General features: G+C 39.5%; 1 protein-coding gene across 1 annotated transcript in view; it reads left to right on the top strand.

Annotated features, from left to right (window-relative positions):
* Positions 1-7,874: 7,874 nt before the first annotated feature.
* The window catches only part of SPTLC1 (serine palmitoyltransferase long chain base subunit 1), a 41,514-nt gene continuing 28,302 nt past the window's right edge, over positions 7,875-21,086 (top strand). Inside the window, exons 1-5 of the mRNA XM_063321489.1 lie at positions 7,875-7,986; positions 9,830-9,937; positions 15,555-15,649; positions 19,599-19,692; positions 20,170-20,242. Of these exons, the coding sequence (XP_063177559.1) occupies positions 7,924-7,986; positions 9,830-9,937; positions 15,555-15,649; positions 19,599-19,692; positions 20,170-20,242 (433 nt within the window). The 5' untranslated portion in view covers positions 7,875-7,923. The remainder of the gene's footprint in view (positions 7,987-9,829; positions 9,938-15,554; positions 15,650-19,598; positions 19,693-20,169; positions 20,243-21,086) is intronic.

The following is a 21,086-nucleotide window of genomic DNA, read 5'->3' on the forward strand; positions in this document are numbered from 1 at the left end:
TCATCTTTTAAAATAATCAGTCAGAATGTAACACAGAAGTACAGACAAAAAAGTTGCAAAGAAGAAACAGCAACTGAAAACTGGCTTGCTTTTTCAAACCAAAAAGGCACAAGCTATGCAACCTCTAGTCCACTGCATTTCTCGGAAGACTGTTTTAAGACATTGGCTGTCCTAATTTTAATATGAATTCTAAAGTGAAACAATGGTATAAGTAGGAATTTATATTTAAAATATGCTACCATTATAGCTGCAAAGTTGCAGTCATTTCCTTCAAGAGAAAGGAAAAAACTATCAGGATAATCAGGAATAATTAGGAGAATATTCAGATGGAGCACAGGTTAAGTTGTGCCAGTTTTTTCACTTGAAACTGAGCACTTCAGCAGCTGACGTAAAAAATTGCATGCTGCAGACTTGTCTTCCAGTGCAAATATCTTACAGAAGCGAAGCTACAATAAGTGTTTCACGATGATGAAGAATGCACTGGGAAATTCCGAAAAGCTTCAAAAACAAGTTAATCTTTGATTCCAGCAGACCTTCACTTAGATTTTCAGAGGTGTCAGAAAGATCAGCATCTGTCTTATAAAGCCACCAACATCCACCCATTAAACAAGGACTGGTGTGTTGTCTCATTTCCCTGTTCAACCTGACTGTTCAGGTCCCTCTGAAAGACACACTTCAACAATTACTTTGTGTGGGAAAAGTGTGTGGAGGGGTTCACAATCACTTTACTTCCTGGCATTATCATTTTATCCAGTTTATTTTATCTTCTAGAAGTCAGCTGCTTGCAATGACTTCATTTTGTGAAACATCTGGGGTGACTATGGGTGCTTAATAATGGAGAACACAGTTTGTATGCCACTAATTGGCAATGAAACAGCAGTTGAATAGGGACCTATGGTTTTACTGAGACCTTAGTAAGGTAAAATATGGTTTAAAAGCCAGATAAGAACTTTGGAGCCTGAAAGAGCATTGCTCTATCAATTCAAAAATGTTTTCAGCCACATCTGTTCTGAATTCGTAGCGGTTATGTTGCAACTCTCTGGGTAGCAAACATATGCAAGGTGTTGCCTGTCAGACTTGACTAGCTCTGCCAACACATGCACACACATTTTACCTATAACCACAAAGAATTTCAGCTTGTGTTCTGGTATGCGTTACATGGATCTGTAAACAATACAGTGCCTTCCTGTTCTTCAGTAGATTGGCAAGAAGGATGAGTTGGCAAAGGACTACTTTGTGTTTTTCTGGCTGAAACTTAGTTGCTTCATTTACATGCAATTTTACAAACATATCTTCAAAGGAGCAAACTCCATCGTGAAAACCATGCATTAAAATGCTGAAGTTACCATAAGTTTTCAACCTTATCTCTACTCTGATAATGTCATCTGAAGTCTCTTGTTTCTAAACTCAAGTATGCTAGTAAGAGTCTTACAATTACATGCTGCACACTACACTGTTACTATTAAAATGCAGAACCGTCTAAACAGTGGTTCAGATAAAATGAAGAAAAAACAAACAGAAAAAGCCCTACCAACATCTGCAGAAGATGTCACAGACTCAGTTAATGCATTAGTAATCAATGCTTGCTAAAGTCAGTGCAATGGAATTGCCAAGAGGACTGAATATTCTGCAGACCTCAATGAAGAAACCCCGTCATTAAGGAGAAAAACAAAGATTATATTCCCAAAGACAGCTCTACCTGCTCTCAAAGCTCCTGGAAATTATTTGTGAAGATTTACAGCTTGCTTAAAACTTGAAATAAAGACTCAGCCTGAGGATGTTAAGACAGCATGGAATACTAAAATGTTTTAATGCCTCATAGTGTTACGTGGATGGAAGAAGCTACCAGAAACTCAGCCACGTGCACCACAATGAAGGTATGATCAAGAGATGCTTTTGCTTTTGCCAAAATCTGCAACTATTTGCTGTCATTCCATTCTTCAGAAGGACAACAAAAATAGCAACTACACAGAGCACAACCTCATCCAGTTTTTGATCTGAGTTCTGCAATATTGCAGGCCTCAAAAAGCTCAATAGTTCTTTTCTACTTTTCACCAGAAGGATTTGTTGGCAATTAACTGTGGAAGAATGAAGAGGATAAATCTGTTGCTAATGTTTAAATATGGTCCACTACCTGAATGGATTTAACATGCATTCAAATTTAAGACTAGGAACTGGGTTTGTGGTACCTGATCCAAAGGCAATTCATTAAGGCCAGTGCTGGAAGATAGGTATCTATTGCATTTCTTCATATCAAGAGGACAAAATTGCCTTTTTAATGTTAAAAATGCAGTTTTAAATCCAGCACGCGCTGTTCCAATAAGGTTTGCTGCATCTGGACCATACTCTAAACCTGAAATTTTGGGCAACGCTTACAGTCACAATCCAGCACAGAGAACAGCTTATCTGTGATATGGACACAATCTTTCACAGGCTTTGCTTAAGATCTGTTTTGAAACTGGAGTAGGATATAGCCACGTACCTATTACATCATGACTGTGTAATTGTCTATTCATCTGCCTATTCTTTGCAAGCAAATTAAATATACAGCACGCACTGCTCCATTTTCAAAAAATGGACTGAATTATCTTACCTTTAAAGATTCCAATATCTGACTAGAACAACAAAATTCTCACCTCCATCTAGGACTCAAAGCATACCGGTACCCTCACAACTTTAAATGGGCAGCTTCCATGCTAATTTAGGTTTTTTAATGGGTCCTTTTCTGACGCATCTAGTTGCAACTATGTGAAGCAATGGCTGCACACATCACACTTACGTGCTTCTCAGTACTGCAGCATCTAAGGCTCTGTGCATCAGAATAACCTGCAAATGACAGTTCCACTGTTTGCTGTTGTAAAAGCACTCATTAGAGACCCCATTTTTATGTAAGACATATGTAAGTGGATAACAGTACTGTAGAAGTAGAGGGGTTTGTACAAACCATTGTGACATTTTTTGTAACGACACAGAGGGCTATTTGGGCTGCATTAGGCTACTGTTTCTTACCTAGTCAGGGCATCAGAAGATGAAGTCCTCCTTTAAAACTTCTATGACAAAATAGTAAGTATGGAAAACACTTGCTGGCAAGAAAGCTTCTTAGACATTCTGTTTTAGACCAGAGTCCAAATCTTCAGGTATATAAGCTGAATTGACTCAGGGTTAATATCCCTCTGTTTCTCTTCTAGTTTCACTCTCAAGAGAGGAGGCCTCATGGTGGTAGTCAGAGGAGGTATGGAATGTGAACCTTCAGGGCCAAACCACATGAACTTTTATTGGCCACCTTACCAATGGCTAGAATTTATGCCAATTGTAGTTTTCTTTCTCATCTTGCAACTCACGAGCTCTACCTTGCATATGGTGCATATCATGTCTGTTACATAAAATTCATGTCAGATTAGCCCATCAGACCACTTTTTAAAAATAGCATATGAAACTTTTCAGCCTAGAAAAAGTCAGTCTGATGCAGGCACATACCTTTATGACATATCACTCTGCACACACGTTTGAATGCAGTCAGTTTGGACAATTTGCATGTGAAGAGCTGATAGTACTTCACAACATACTGCATTATTTATTTCGACAGAATTACTCTCTTCCTGAAGTCATCCTGACTTCATCGTGGCAAATCTGCTTTAACTCCATTAGAGTGACTTTGGGTACAAGTCCGAACATGGTGTCTGCCATGTTTCTAATCCATATATGCTGTGGGAAATAGCAATTAGTCAATTCAGTGTGAGCAAAAAGTGTGACAAGAAGAAGTGAAGAACACAAATTCAAAGTTATTCTATTTAATACAGTGCCTGTATTTCTAACAGAAATGATATTTAAACTGACACAATTTGGAGTAAATCATGTGCTGTTTGGACTAAGGTTTTGAAGGTGGCCATCAGTTCAGCTGTGGGGTGAGAGAAATAGGTGAGCCACCCATCTATTTCCTTCCGCAGTATAGGCAACCAGCCCAGCGGAAAGTTCAGAGCTGCAAATCCCCAACATGAATATGTCTGAAGTCTTGAATCAGGGATGTGTGGGATTCAGCCACACGGATACAAGATCTAACTCTGCAACAGCAATATTACAACACCACATATGGGTAACTGGCTCTCTGCAAGGCTAACATTCCCATTTAAACAGTGTCTGTTCTGTTAGTGGTCCCAGCAGCCTGGCTGAGGGTTTCCTAGAAGTTTCTATAACAAGTTTGCGTTAGTCATCACAGAACTGGGCCTATCTGTTGTCAATTCCATTTTAAGACTCTTAGTTGTGCCATGCATTGGAAACTTAGGTACGCAGTCCATTGCTGCCAAGTCCACAGGAAACAGGCACTGAAAAGAAGTGTAAGCAGGAGACAGACTGCTGTGCCTACATCCATCACTGTGATAAGTTAGCTTTTTGTTCCAAAGGTCCAGCTTTGGGTGGATATGCTTTAAAAAGAGGACTCTGGCCACTCTTACACAGTTACAAGAGTCCTTAACTCCAAACAGCTGAGGTCACATTTGGTCCCCATTGTATGCCAGGAAACCATCATGGCATTTCCACTTTATGCCTTTTTGTCACTACAATTGTAGGGGTGCCGCAGTAAAGTTTGGGATAGCAAGAGCGCATCAGTGCTCTCACCAGTAGGTACCCTTATTCCTACACAGAGCTTTTGTCAAAGGTTGCGATCTCCAGATGCTTCCCAGGCAGAGCTAAGAGAGGTTTCTGCAGGTGAAGCTAATCCAGAACTCATTCACTGTATATCCAGGAATAAGCACATTTCCAAGATGCAGTGATGCATCGCTTAAGATAACACTAAATTTCTCCTGTGTTCCGCTTGCCTTGTGAACAATTACTCCTCCACATATCAGGTAAATTACAGAACTTGATATTCAAGTTCTTCTTGGCACTTGCACAGTACTCTTGCAACATCTTTCTGCTTCACACTGGGATCTGGGACTCCATTTTTGGGCTTTAATACTAAGCTTCCAACTGACTTTGGATATTTTCTGTGCTTGCTGCCAGCATCATCTTGGTTGAGCATCAGGTTTCAAGACAACAAAAACCGGAAAAGACTAACTAGCACTATCCTGCTGTTCTCCTTGCCAGTACAGGACTGCTTTCCCAATGCTTTATTTTTTTTTTTTATTATTTTTTGAGGGTAGCCACAGATCCAGCAAGTTACAACTAGGCGCACTAAAAACACAGTAATATAAGCTAAGCTTTTACCACCCAGAACATGTGAAAATGGTTGCAAAGACTCCCTTATGTCCCTAATCTCCTCAACCATCATCCTCCTCCTTGGGTGTGGCTGGAGGAGGCTGGGGGTGGTGGTGGGAAGTGAATGTCTCTCAGGACTTGTTCCCACATTTCTGTTCCTACCATCCCCTACATGTACATATCTCCAACAGAGCAATACAAGTAGGATGGCAGTAATCATCACCATCCCCTCACAGTTATGCATAACTTCCTACTGCCATTCTCTCTCCTTGCTAGCTGACAAAGTACCAGGTCAAAAGGAGCCATGGCTGAGACCAGAGTGCAGAAAGAGAGTGGACATTATTCCCTCTCTTCTACTTCCAGCTCCTACTCTCCATCTCATACTTGACAGAGTAAGAATGAAGAAGCTAGAGGAAGAGCTAATAGAGCAAAGAGAACCAAAGATAACTGGCACTGGCTACCTCTGTGATATTTAGGAAAAATAAAATTCCTGATAGGCATACCAAGTCACATTTTTCTGCTTCTGGAGTGACCAGAGAACAACTCTGGATAACTGCCATGCCAGAGCTGACCCAGAGGAATTAAGCTGGGAATTCAATGCAGGGTGTGGGAAACAAGTGGGTTGGAGGAAAGTCCACAATAAGAGCAGTTTAGGAATACCGTGCAACTGGAGGATATGAGGGGAAGACAAAATTTGACACTTCCAGAGCAGGAATTTCCATAGGGCACTATCTCAATAGCTTTTGTCAGGACTTTAAGTACAGAGATAGACCCAAGATGCTTTTCCTCTCCCCTTTCTTCCCAGCCATAAACTGCCACTGCAAAAGACTTCTCCCTTCAACTCCCCCTCTTTTTTTTGCTGTCAGAAGTACAGCAGCCTTAAGCAATTAGCAACAGCTGCCTTGTGTTGGAACAATGAAACTGCTGAACAATAGGGATAGGCTCATTATTCTGAGAGACCCAGCCCTATGATAATCCAGACCAGGAACTCCGAATTCACTGCCAGAAGAATTACTGGTTTGTATCTTATTAACTGCACTGCATTCCAAGCTGGAAAGAATTCATCTGCTGTTTCACAAAATCAATTTCTTGGTGTCCCCATCATACACATGTATGTCAAACATTGAAAGTCAGAATCTGATGTTGAAAGCAGGGGTGTAACTTAATCTGCAGCCCACCAAGACAACTAATGTGGCCCACTCTTCTGGGGGCAATTTGGGACTCGGATGCATACCAGACACATTCTTTGAGGCTGGTAGTAGCAGCCATCTCCCAAAAGCCCAAGACTCCTCTCCAGCATGATGAATACCCACAGAAGTACTTAACAGTGAACAGAATAATCTTCATGCATCTAAAAACCAAAAGGGACTTTTACTGTCTCTGTCTTGACTTTTCAGATAGCCTGCCTTAAACCACATTTTTTGTCTTTACTGTGTACAGCCTGGAATTTGACAAGCGTACCATTAGGTTCAGAACCTCAGGGAGAAGATTAACTATTACGCATTTCAGTCATTGTGAAAGTGAAGTTCACTGATTTTAACCTTCCGCTACTGTAAAACTGTAACTCATTGCTTGTTGTTAACCACTGCACCCAAGTTTTTCACTATCATCTGTTTAAACAACTGCTGCCCCAGGTTCCTCTTCTCTAACCATGGTGAAGACTAGTGAGTGAAGCCCCAGGGGTGCACTTCCACAGTGCTCTCCCAGCAGACCATGAGAAGCTCTCCACAGCTGTTTAGCTTCAGTGAAGCAGCTCCCAAACATTTCCTTAAGCAGCAATATGTCCTTTGTTCCCCTTCCATCAAGTGCTACCTCACTTCCTAAGCAAACTTCTTTCCATCTCCCCATCCTCTCCACAGCCTCTTTAGGCAGTCGCTCAAGTCCTGCGCAGCTGTGCACATGGACTCAGTCACCTCCCCACACTTGGGTGGATGCGTGCAAGGTCTTCACCATTACTCTGTTTCTTCATGAGGTATATCTCTCCCCAGCAATGTTCAGCTTTTATGGCTGATCACTTTGGCAAGACTCTGAAAGTCGTAACTTCTCCTCCTGTTTGAATTTACTTATTATTTCCGCTATAGTTTCGCTTTTGCTGTTCAGTTTAGCCAAGGATCTGAACACTTTCTTAGAGCAACAAAGTCACCAGTTACAGGTATAGAGGCGGCACGCCTAGCGTGTGCCAACAGGTGCCAAAGCCCGGGCTCTGCCCCTCGGCCACCTCCAGCCCAGGTGGGTGAGGGGCTCAGAAGCCTGTGGGTGCGGAGAAGGTGACACCGCGATTGCACCAGCGCGTTCAAGAAAGAGGACCAGGTTTGAAGTGTAGTGAGGGAGCACACACCAGTGCATCCGAGTTTATCTTCTTATGCAAGTTCAATTTATAGCTAATTTCATCTATTTAACCCGAGGAGCGCAACTTCCCAGTCCTCCTGGCTCCCTGATCGGGGCCGCCAGAGGAAACCGCAGTTTGTGCCGCCGCCGTTACCCACGCCGGGGCACGGCACGGCACGGCACGGCCGCACGCCTTGGCGGAAAAGGCGTTTCTTGGTAAACCACCGTGACTGAATTTAAGAAAGGCCCGCACCTCCCCCCGCCTTGGTGCCGGTGCCTCAGCGGGCCTCCGGGCCGCAGGGGGCGCTCTCTCCCGGACGTGGACCCGCCCCTGACGCCGGCGTGGGGCGGTGGCGGCGGAGGCCGGGCGGGCGGTAGAAGCGGAAGCGGACGGGCGCGGCGATGGCGGCGGCGGGCATGGGGCAGCAGTGGGTGCTGGTGGAGATGGTGCAGGCCTTCTACGAGGTGCGTCTTGGGTATGGCCACGGGCGCGGGGTGCTGCCCGACCGCTGAGGGCGGGTGGGTGTGCCGAAGGGACCCCACCGCCGGGGCACGGCGGACAGGGCCCCGGGCGCGGCGGGGCGGTCGGCGGTGGGGTGGCGGCGCGGGGAGCGGGCAATACGGTCGCCGCTGCCCCGCGGGGTGTCGGGCGTCAGGACGGCGCCGGGCCGTGCCCCCGATCAGTGCCGCCGCGGGAGGCGGCCCTCGCAACATGGGGAATGCGCCGGATTTACGTATTGAAAACAATACGTGCACACGCTTAGATTTTTCTCTATTTAGGTATAAAGCTACAGTGAAGGTGTATACCAGAGCATTAAACCTTAATAAGGTTCACAGTGTTCTTTGCGTGTAAGGTCAGGGTTTGTAACTTACAAGTGTTATTTACAGAGGAAGAAACAACTTTTAAATGCTTATGCTTGAGTTCTCCCCGGAGGGGATCAGCGTGGCACGTTTGTACGCAGCGTTAGTTTCATGGTATTAAAAAGGATGTCCTGGCGATAGACAGTGTTCTTGTATCAACAGTCTGTTTCCCTCCCTTCCTTTGGCAAAGGTTGGTAACTTTTAATGCATTTATTTTAGGGTATGCAGTACAAATGTAAAATTGCTTAGCTACTGAAGCTGGTAGCATGGTGAATTCAGGATAATTGTAGGCACAGAAAGGCACGAGGAAGTAGTTTGTGTGGATCTCTGCTGCTACTTGCACCATGTGTCCTCTAACTGTCATGAGGTACAAAAGTATTCTTAATGTGTTTGGTGAACTGAAAAGTACTTTGCAAATGTGTTATTTGCAGTTTGATATGCCATAGGACTCCTTACTGGTTTTAAAAAATTCCATTCAATTTCCTTTAGCTTCTGGATGTGTGGTGCATTCCACTTCCTTTCTTGGCAGGTCAGATCCCGCCAGAAAACTGATGCGCATGAGCTCTTCCACTGAGTTGAAGAGGGGAGTGCACTAGTGTGTGTGCACTTTGAGTCTTTCAAAAATAGTAGATATCCATGGTGTAGACAGGAGCTTTTCTGAAATGGAATAACTGAAGCCATCCATAAAATGAGGTGTCAAATGCTAATGCTATAACTCCACATATACTTTAAACTAACTGTGCTGCCAGAAGAAAGTTACTTTCTTCCCTCCAAGCAGTCCATAGAGGCTAAATTTAACTTGGATCATTTCTCTGTTCTGGTTTGCTTTATATATTCCTAAATACTGTGCCCACACAAGAGAGTGAATGGCACAGAGGCAAAACTGGTTCTGGTAACTGTGTTGGGTTCTACCTGCTCAAAGTGCTTGTAAAACTAACAAAAATGAGCTATGAGGACAGGATTAGGTTTCTTTGTAAATAGTAGTAGCTGCGGCAGCTGGTGGACTATAAGTTATAAGAATGTAGGGTTGAAGTGGGTGTGTAGAGATGACACAGACCTTCAAGCTTTCAGGAGACTTCTACTTGTTGTGAAAGCTTTTTGTCTTCACAGGTGTTGGTGCAACCTGTGCGGCTTATCTGCCTTTACTCTCAAAATTCAGTTTATCTGCATATGTGGAACTGAAACCGCTTATCAATTTAGAGTGTGCCTTGTTTATTAACAAGATAATAAATTCATTCAAACTCAAGCTAACAGCTACAAGTAATAGTTGCAAAGCAATCCACTTTCGTATCATTTTGATTTTTAGTGATTTAGAAATACATATCAGCTGATGATCAGCTTTGTGGTTTTTTTTCTGAGTGTACTAGTAGAGACAAAACTGTTGCATAGTGTCACACTGATTCAAACAGAATTCTGTATCGACTTATTTTTGTGCTTTTATTTTCAGGCTCCTGCTTACCATCTCATTTTGGAAGGTATTCTAATTCTATGGATAATCAGACTTCTTTTCTCCAAGACATACAAGCTTCAAGAGCGATCTGATCTAACACCTAAGGTGTGGTGGAAAATTATTTTTCTTTAGGGGAACAGTTTATAGCTATTGATATATTTAGCTGTTGAACCACTGTTGCATCACAAATTTTGCTATTTTTTCTTAGGATTTCAAAGGGTAAGCTTACTTTGGACTACAAAACTGCTTATTGTTTAAACACTTCAGTTAGCGCTTTTAAAGTAGCGCAATGTTTGACATTCTGTGTAATACAAAAGAATTGGTGTGACCATAACTGCTAAGCTATGAAAAGCTAGCATTAGCTCTACTCAATGGATGGCTTTGTTTTAAAAATGGAAGCTATACTGAAAAAACACCACCAAACAAAATGAACTAGAAGAGTGTAGAGAGTAGGGCAGTGATCGGTCTGTACGTGTGGTGTCCGTGAGTAATAACTGAGAGTTTATAGTGTTACGTGGGTTGCAGAAATCTTAAGCACGTTGATACATGGGAGGTATGGGGTGATTCCATCTCTTTTTCTACAATGTAGCTGCTGTGAAAAGAGATCATTTATTTTGTATAGGAAAATAGCTGTGGGGAAAAAAACCTGCACTAAAAGTCCTTCGTTAAAAATCCACAGATGGTAAGCGTGACATTATATGGTATGGAATATCTGTTTGGTTAGTTCAGCCCATCTGCCTGGTTGTGTCCCCTCCCAACCTCTTGTGCACCCCCTGATCTATTCACTGTGGGGGCAAAGTGAGAAACAGAAGGCAAGAGCTACAACATTAGTGTATTATCAGCATTGTTTTGGTCACAGATCTAAAACACAGCGGTATAGGAGCTGCTATGAAGAAAATTAACACCATCCCAGCCAGACCCATTCAGTCTGTTTCATGCAATATGGGATCCCAGGCTTCTGTGTGTGTCTTGAGCTGCATGTTGTAACATGCCAGCTCTTTGGTGAGGAGGCTGCTGGTTTGCCATCTAATTTGTTCTAGTTTGATTCATGCTGTGGTGTCTAGTCTTTACCACACCAGAAAGAAATACCAGGTTGCTCAGGTACAGGCACTGGAGATAGGACGGCTCAGGTGGTGGAGCTCAGGCTACCCTTTGTCAGCCCCTTGTGTAATGATACTTGGAGTTTCTCTGTGAACTATTGTTAGGGATGCTGCCAGACCGGAGCTGGCTGCACATATTACTGAAGAATACCACTATTGCACAGCCATCTTAATGTGATCTGTCAGGACCAGTCTGTCCTGGGGAACCAGAGGTAGATGATAGATTGTGCAATCTGGTGCTCTTAGGAGTCATACTTCTAAAACAGTGAAGAAATCCACCCTGAAAGTGGCCTCTGGGTTTAGTCAAATGTGTAGCAAGAGCACTACGAAATCCAGTGCAGGAATCAGCTTTCAACTGATTGTCTGTCACCCTTTAATAACAGTGTTTGTAGGTATTCCTATTGGTTCTATTCCAAAATAATGAAATCTCCCAAATCATTAACTAAAAAGAGTACTTCTCGGTGGCTGGAAGTTCCCAATAGTCGAGGATTTTGGGAAGTACAATAAGTCTGTGGCCAGACAGGGTGCTAGACATATCGACTCTTGCAGGCTTTTCACACAAAATGTACAGAAAAGCAGCAAAATGCCGCTAAGGACTGAAGCGGGCTGTGGGAGGTTGTAGGGCATCATTTAGCTACGAGCTCATGCTCCAGCCAGCAACCATTTGTGTGGAAGGAAGGTGCCCTGCAGATATATGTCTTTCAGTCTGCAGTAAATGATCCTTGGCTTTTCTCTCAAAATCTCAGAAGTCCTACTAGGAGGAGCCACATCTTACCAGTTGTGGATGGGAGGAATAGTGGTTTTCTTTGGTTTTAGTCTTTTTGCTGCAGTAGTAGCATGGGAACAGTTTTATTAGAATTTATTAGTCAGGAGGCTGGTAAGTTCCTGTCGGAGACAAATGTTTCATGTATGGATAAGAAATACTGTAGGCCACAAAAGCTCTCTTGCAGGAACTTGCGGGAATTTCGGATTGATCAGATGTTGTTCTAGAGGGAAGCACAGATGTAGTCTGTTCTTGTAAAGGTTTTCAGTCGTTTTGAGCCAAGACTCTCTATGTAGGTAAAGATTCTCTTAAGTATTAGCGTAGTTTGAGAGAGAAATTTCTAACTAGCATGCACCTTTTTTTGTGCCAATTTATGCCATGCTAATATATGATTCTATAAATACCATGAAATTAAAGACCTGTTATTTGAGGACCAGCAAATAAAAAAAATATTATTACTCTTTGGATATTGACTCAGATACATGCATGACACTGTTTCAGAATGCTACTGCTGGCTAAGAACTGTCTTCAGGAACATAACTTCTACCTTTTCTTAAAACCCGGGACAACAAGGCAACTTATTTAAATAATTTGGTTTGGATATGTTTGCACCCAAGTATTTCTCGTAACCAAGGCGTCTGGTGTTAAAAAAGTAAAAACCACAACCAACAAAATATAACCACCCCAACCCATTTTATTTATTTGGATAAATGTATTTAAAATGTTTATATATGCAGAAATGTATAAATAAGTGTGTATATTATAATTTATAAAATATACTTATAAACATTTTGTGTCTTATATTTTTGTGTTGTATATTAGTCATAAAAATAAAAATATATTTTTATATTGATATTTATATTTTATTTAACATTTATGCTTATATAAATTGAAAAGAATGATAAAAGGGAAAGAGGAAGAGCTGAGAGTTCGTTTATGCTGCACCCTGAGAGAGTGGAAATTCAAAGTTTTGAGTTCATTCTTTTCATCAAGTGGATACTTTCTGTACAACGAACTAAGGAGAAATAAGTGAATCAACTATTTACTGAGGATGTTACATTGTAAATTGAAGTCTAATTTCTCTATATGTTTGAAAAGTAACATTTTTATGCTTGTTATTGGTCTAAAATTTGGTGCCTGTTTAGACAACCAAAGTGCTGTTCTGAGTGTGGGGTCACTATGAAGGCCTGCTTCTGTTCTGTCTTTTTGGTATAAGGGAGATGGTCAAGTTTACCCTGAAAAGTGAGCTGGGCAAGGCAGTGTACTGAGGTATTTGGCAAATGCAAGGAGAAAGGAATATGGACTGTCCCATCTGCAGTGTGGATGGCCGTTTTAGAGTAAGATTGGCACTCATTTTCATTGCCAATATCTCCAATCCCCCACCATAATAAAGGAACTTCTATCACAAAAGTTTTTGATAAACTACTGCCTGTGCTAAGTACGTATGGAGACAGAAGACATAAGATGTGAAGATGCAGTTGTTTGTTGTTCATGTTCCTATATCCATCAAAAAGCAAAACACCGTGTAGTGGACGAGAAGAAGGAATGTGAGCTAGAATTAGTGAAAAGGTGTTGTTTGAAATGAGGATTAGTTGTCTTCTGTTTGTTTTATTTTGTGTTAAAAAACAGGATGTTGCTACATCTCATCTATGCTGTTAGTTTGTGTACTGCAAACATTTCAAAGGGAAGAATGGAAACTTCTTACAACTTAGCATGAACGGGGGAGAGAAACACTAATTAAGAATTGCTCATTATGTTCACAGATCTAAACTGCAATTGTACTGTGCTAATTTATTGTAGTTACAGTGCCCTTCCGTAAATAATATTTTTCTTTCTGCTATGTTCCATGGCGAAAAAAAATTAATTGAATTTGTATATTGGTTGCTGTGCTGCATGGTGGATCAGCACACTTACTGTTAAATTACATCTTTGATTTATTATTTTTTTTCAAGTAGCAATACGGTATAGAGATACACACTAGTACCTGTCCTGGGTCAAGGATAGAATTGCTACTCTCTGTATTAGATTAGTGGAGTTTAGCATACAGGGTTATGGTTGTGGTTCCACTCTGAGATTAACCTGAATTTGAGTACTACTTTTCCACAATTTTGGTACTATGTTGCATGTTAATCTTTACATGGTGTAATCATCTGGTAATCTTCTCCCATAGGGTTCTTGAGGTATTTGCTGAGTCATGTCAAACATGAGGTTTGATAACAGGATGCAGCAATGAATAGTAGTCAATACACACAGTTACGTTCTATGGTCCTCAGTTATCTGTTTGGCTTTTTTTAATTGAAGCATTAAAATCTGCTATTTGATATGCGATGAATGGCACTAGTACAGGGTAAATCAATAAACCCACTACTTTAATGCTTTCCTTAATGTGTAGAGCAGCATTTTAACACATACACAATGCGTGCAAGGCTCAATCTCAGGTCTGTCCTATGGTGGCTAAAGAAACTAAGCACTTTTTTAACGTAAGTGTAGTCACTTCAAAAAAATTGAGTATATTTAATTCTGTTGCACATATTAATGGTATTTTATTTCCTTTAAAATATATGCCACATAGGTTAAATTTCAGTAAGAAATCTAACACAAGTTAAATAAAAAAGTATTTAAAGTACATCTGCAACATGTTGGAAACACAAGTAACTATGCTCACATAAAAAGAATCTTTTCTGAAATACAGGGCTACTGATGTTTCCATTTGTGTTTTGAAATAGACCTTTGTGGAGCTCCTGGGATGTTAACTAATACTCTGGAAATACCTAGAAACAAAGTTATTAGCTTAGTAAAAGGGAAGTGGTAAAAATGAAGGAGACTAGTTATACTGTTGCATGTAGTTTCCTTTTGATTTTTTCATATCTTAATTTGTTTTAGTACTTTGAAGGCTTTGAAAAGTGTATTTGGAAAAAAAAAAAATGGAAAAAGATATTGGTGTGATGTTTTCAAAAATCAATTGCAGAATTTATATTTTGGTATTGAAATAAATAGCCTAAAATGTTCTGCTGCTTTTTGAAATGATAGAGTAATATAAACCCATTGTAGTCATACTGTTCAGAGTTAGTGTGTTAACAAAGATGTTATCAGGTGTCTTGCTGTACTAGTAAATAATCCTCTGGGAAAGTTCTGTTTTCATGGTATGAAATACAACTTTGGTGATTTGCCGGAGTGGTTGCTTATTTATGTGGAACTAGTCTTAACTGTTATGCTGGTCCACTGCATGCCCTTTGGAAAATCATTGAACTGAGGTTTTCCAAATAGTTTAAAGTACTTTGAAAATGAGTGTGCGTTCAGTATTCCTCCATGGTTAGGTGAGAGATGCATGGTTTAGTAGGTGTAACCATTTTTTGAGCATTTGGCAGTTTTTCTCCATTGTGTTCTGCTCGCCTATGTGTTACTTAGCTAAGTATTTTAGTGTCACAGTTGCTTAAACAGCACTGTTGAAGACTTGAGAATGTAAGGTGAGGTAATTCATATTCAATTATTATGTAATTTGTGTTCAATTACATAAACTGTAGGGGAGGATTTTCATAATTAATAGTTTGAATGAAACAGTATTGATTAAAATTTGGCAGGGACACCAAGTTATTATCTTTTCTCTTAGTTGTCGTATCGTGAGATCTTTAATGCACAGACACAACTGGTCTGTCTTTCTTTACATCCATTTCCCTGTGAAGAATTCAGAGTCCCTCAATTGAACATACTGAGAGAATATAAATTCTAAGTGTCTCAGAAAGGTGACACACGTTAGCATACATAATTTTTCATACAACCATTACCAAGTGTCTATTAGCACATAGTGTCTTTTCTAATGGAAATCCTTTTTGAGCAGTATTTCTTTTCCCCTCTTCAGGAAAAAGAAGAGCTGATTGAAGAATGGCAGCCAGAGCCTCTTGTACCTCCTGTACCGAAAGATCACCCAGCTCTCAACTACAACATTGTTTCAGGGTAAATGTAGCCAAAATACATTCTGCTTTTTATTTCAATTCAAATACTTGATGTCCATATTTTTAAGCTTATTTCTTACTAAGCATTTCCATATCCTTAAAACCTTTCATAAATTGATTGCATTTTTAGATAGCAGGACTGAATTAGCAACTGAAGAGATGGTCATGGTTTTGCAACATTATCAAGACAATCTTACTAAGAACACCTTTCTTACTTTAAGTGTTGTAATTTTTTTTTTTTTAAATACTGGGGGGGGTGACACACTTTATCTTTGCCTTCATTGTGGGTCTGTATTGTTTGGTAGTTTCATTTTTTTTCTGGATATGTAAACTTAGAACTCCAAAAGTGGTTACCACCTGCTCTGTAGGGACTGGGGGGAAACTGTGTCATCACAAATCACTTCAGAAGAAACTGATTTTGTGGCTAGCCACTTGGCGCTTCGTGAAACGTTGTTCTTCTTTGGACAGCCAGAACTGGAGATGCTTGATGGCAAAATTGTTTTCTGAGGAAATTATGGCTCAGCATTACTTTCTTGTGTGTTATGAGGCTTTTAAAATGTTTGCTGACTTAGGCAAGAGTCACAGGACTTCAGAAATTGCTTTGAAGTTTCTTTCACAAACTGCGGATTTGTTTATGTCAGTAACTTTTACAATATAAGCATTCTTAATACCCTTCTAGTGACTCTAATAATTTAAAATAATTTAGTGACAGAGCACAATTATTCGCTGTCATACGGAGTTCCATTTTGATGGTTCTGCCACCACAGGAAAGGCTGTCTTGGATGCCTATTTTAATCAACTATGATGTGGACACTCCTTATGTTATTGTTCAGAATTCTGAAACAAGCAGTACTGCGGAGTTAAAGGAAGTGTTGGATGTTTAAAAAAAAATATGAAAAAATACATTGTTTAGATTGGTTCAGAAAATGTTTAAATTACTTAAAACTTACCAGTAGTTACAGCTAGGGAATGTATTGTGACAGAATGTTGAAGTGTTGTGGCTGTTAAATTTAAGAGGGACTATGGAGAAAACTTGGCGCTTGGCTTGTAACATTTAAACTGCCAACTATCTACCTTCCTGTAAGTGGCTCAACGGCTATGAGATTGTAACTTGGCCTATAAACTTAACACATGTTTCAGAATTAATACATGCTAATTCCAGCTCAAGAGCATTTCTACCTCTTTTTGGTTAGTATCTTAGGGGGTCCATACTGATGCTAATGAGGTAGTCTTCTTTCAGTGGTTTACATACGTTAAGGTCTACTGTGAATGATGATTTACATAAATCTTAATTATCTTAGTATGCAGTGGTTTAATATTGCATATTGGCAGTAATGTGTGGATGTGGTTTATATAGGCTCGTAACCACTTAGGAAATATTAAATACTTCAGTAAATTTTTTTACCTATTGTGTGAGGGAGGGAAACTTCCTTCTCCCTCAATATGCAAGGCAGGTTGTGCCTTATGTTAGTACATGTCTTTCTGCTGAAGACTTGCATAATGTTGCCAAATGATAAACAAAGTTAATAATGCAGAGACTTGTCCAAGCAAAAAAAATTGAATTCCATCTTGAATCGGTGTTGAAGAAGTTACCTGTGATGGCTTGGTCACAGTCCGGAAATTAGTTACTTCTTGTGGTAGCCTTTCTGTGCACTAGTCTATGCAAGATAGCTTAGTTGTACAAGATGTCATTTAGAAACTGTAAACCTGTTTCCTAAATCAGTATGTCTGCGAAATTTTCATGCCGATTGTCATTTTGCTTTAAAATAAAAAGGGCACATGATCTGGCTTTTAACTTTATCATCTTCTGTGACTGATTTTTCAATACGTGCAACACTTAAGAGGTGAGAGGTCCAAGTACAGATGGAGTGCTTTCAGTCCTTAAAAGACAGAATTTCTAAAAGACTAGCAAGTTCTTTGAATATAGCTTGAAATGACTTTTTTTTTTTTTCACGGTTTCAGATGGATCACTCAGTATCTCATAACTGTTGGCCCTAACCATGATACCTAATGAGCTGCGTTATACTAGTGGAAGGGAAATGCATGAAACTAAAAAAATCAAGTGTTTCACTGTTTGCCTTTTGCAAAGACTTGTTGTTTTTGACGTTGCAAGGAAGGTTTTATGGTAGTGTTAACATCCATGTTTTGGATGTAATTACTGACTGGAATAAGCTTTTCCATGAGTGTTCCTAACCAGGGGTGTTCCTTTAGAAGGCTGGGTAAAATTCTGATAGCAAAGTGTGGTCATGTTTTTGTGAGGGCTGCAGCTTTGTTAGGGGCAAGTTGTTGGTGAACATTGGTGTTATTTTCTGGGTTTGAGAGGTGGAGCTGTGGGGACAAATTGTGAATTTACTGGATTTATAGTATGCTGGGAATATACTGAACCAGGTATTAGTGCCAGAATGCCTGTGTATGTCTGCTCTTGTGAGTATCTGCGTAGTTGTTTTGCCTAATAGGATTTTCAACATTTGGTGCAGCTTGTTAATGAGTAAGACGGAGGAACAAATCCAGGTATATTTTTAATGGTAGTCAGTTCCCCAAGACAGTTTGCTGTGCACTGTATAACGCTACTACTGTGCAGAAGGTGCACTGCAGTAATGCAGGACTGCTCCTTTGTGGGGTCAGGTTCAGCTTGTGTCACTTCAATGTCACGGAATGACAGTGTTGAAGATGCATGGCACATGCACTGTGTTACTGTTCTGTAAGCTTTGCAATTGCTTGGTTGAAGCAACAGGTACTTAATTTCTAAAGTGAACAGATACAAAACAAAAATGGAGGTTTTTGTAAACGAAGTTCAGGCAGTTAGGTGTTTTTCTTAACTTGTAGTGATTAGCTTGGGCTTAAAGTTCATTTGCTTTGCGCACCAAATGTACCCATTGAAATATTGTCAGCAACCGGATTTGGAGCAGCTGTGCACAGGCATTTGACATTTGAGCAGCCCTGTTTAATTTTGATCGTTGAAAATTGCTCAGTTCTCGTTTCCACGTGGGAAAAGCTTGTTGAAACTAGCGTGTTTGAGGAATAGTATAGGATCTCAGCTGTAATATTTGACAACACATACAGAAGTGGGCAGACATAAGGTTTTGTATTAGGCTTAGCTTTGAGACTTTTCAACACTCTGAGTGATTAATTGAAAACTTTTGATTTTGTATATAATTGCCAAAACAGGATTGCTTTTAGAATACAGCACATGGGTGTGATGCTTGCATTAAAAGAGGTAATAGCTATTTTTATCTCCCGTTTTTTAATAACTGTTTATCTAAACCATAATTTTTTAAGGCAGAAGATTTCTCTGCCCTTTGCTTCATATATATTGTGCTCTTGTTCATTTGTTAATATTGGGTATTTTTACATTTTCTGTGTTTCCTGATTACAGAAGTTATTCAAATGGTTACAGATTAAACAGAATTGGAAACTTGAGATGACAGATAATACTAGACTTCTGTCTGCTTACAGCTAGTACCTATATTTCAGGAGCCCTGTTCACTACAAGATAGGTATTTTGGGTTTGCTTTATGACAAAAACATCAGGTTTAAATTAATTTCTATTGTGGAAGTAAGTAGCAATGAAATTTCCTTTTTATTTATAGTATTCCTTCTTCAGATAGATCTCACTTTGCTTTTAAAGGAAATGCTTTATCTCTTCAGGAGTCATCTTTGTATAAGTTAAGCTTTCAACAAGGAATCATGAAACTAAATATCTCAGAAAGGTGTTTACAGTTTCTTTATTAAACTACAGGAATACAGTTTTTGCTGAGTATGGTAGTATATTTCTGACTTGACACTAAACTTAAATATTGATTGGCAGCTCTAAAGGAAGAAGTGGAAAGAGGGAATCTTGAAAAAGCTGTGTGCCTTTTACTGTTGAAAAACAAAAGTCCTGTACTGTTTGACTGTTTGTGAAAATGGTAACTGTTCCTTCATAATAATAAGTCTGTAATTTTTTTCAGTCCTCCTACCCATATAATCACTGTTAATGGCAAGGAATGCATAAACTTTGCATCATTTAACTTTCTTGGACTTTTGGATAATGAAAAGGTTAAGGTGAGTTCTTCCAGTTACTGTATTTGTGTGATTATTCTTTTTTTACTTTGTATGTTTTCCTGAAATTAAAAATTACTTCAGAAAGCACAAACTTTGTCAAGGAAGTATACTTCTAAAGCAGCAAGGAACATTATAAACCTTGTAATTTTGTGCTATTTGTTTCTTTTTACTAAAGTTAGTTACTGCTGTAAGTACTGATGTATTTACTGCTTACTAGCTTATTATCAAGTCAGAATAGTAATGTCCTTACTAATTAGGATACAGCGAATGATGCTTAAACACCTTGCTAAAATAGTTTTGATGTGAAATCAATTAATAGAATTCAGTACATTATTATACTTTCTGTAAAGCAGTCATGTTACGTGGTGCAAGAACTGGCCTGTATGCATTGTTATAAAATTGTCAATGTGAAGTGTATAGAAGAGTTGGACATCTAGTGTGGGAATAAATATTTAGTGTAATTCTTTTCTGTTAAAGAGTGCGGCCCAGGCATCTCTGAAGAAATACGGTGTTGGCACTTGTGGACCTAGAGGATTCTATGGTACTTTTGGTGAGTAAATTTCTTTGATCTGTGTTTAGAGGTATTAAGACTGTTTGGTAAGTCAGCCAAAACATTCCTATATGTAAGCAGCAGGTTATTTCTATCGCTGTCAAAAACAGTTACCTTCTAACATATTTTTTTACTGTAATTGTTAAGGATTGGTAGGATTCATTGTTCATAGCTTTTTCTCTTATTTTATTTTCTTATTCTTTCTAATGCTGGAATTGGAGGAGAGTTGTGAAGTTAGATGTAATCTGTTTTAGTTCTGGTCACCATAGTAGAAAGAGAAAATAAACATATTAGAACTTAATCATGCAACGTGAATTTAAGTGTAAATTAGTAAAAAGTTTCTAAGAGACCACAAGAGGGCAGTCTGATTTCTTTGATAAAGATTATTAGTTAAGTTCATGTAATGCTGTAGTCAGAATGAAGTTTTCCTTTACTGATAAATTTAAAGATGTAATTAAGATGTTTTATAACATGAGTGGGTGGGGTTTTTTGTTCTTTTTAAGAAATTCCAAGTTGTTAAATATCAGCCTCTGGAAATAATTCTTTACAGGCATTGGTATTTTGATATAGGGCATGGAAACCAAAGAGTAATACATAAATAGCTGCACAGTTGCAGGCTAAAACCATCAACTCATCATCTTATGAGCTTTCTGGTCTCTTCTCAGAGGTGATGGAGTTCACAGTGTGTCTGTACTCAAATGACTTCATAGAGTTAGCTTCCTATAGCCTTGATTTGAATTCAAGACTAACTTGAACTTTTCTTAGTTAATCGCACTAGTCCTTTAAGTGATCAATCAGGTGCTGTACCTATTTTAATTTATTAGAAGTCTATATATCAGAATGA

This window comes from Chroicocephalus ridibundus, chromosome Z, assembly GCF_963924245.1.
Source record: "Chroicocephalus ridibundus chromosome Z, bChrRid1.1, whole genome shotgun sequence".
Classification (NCBI taxonomy): Eukaryota; Metazoa; Chordata; class Aves; order Charadriiformes; family Laridae; genus Chroicocephalus; species Chroicocephalus ridibundus.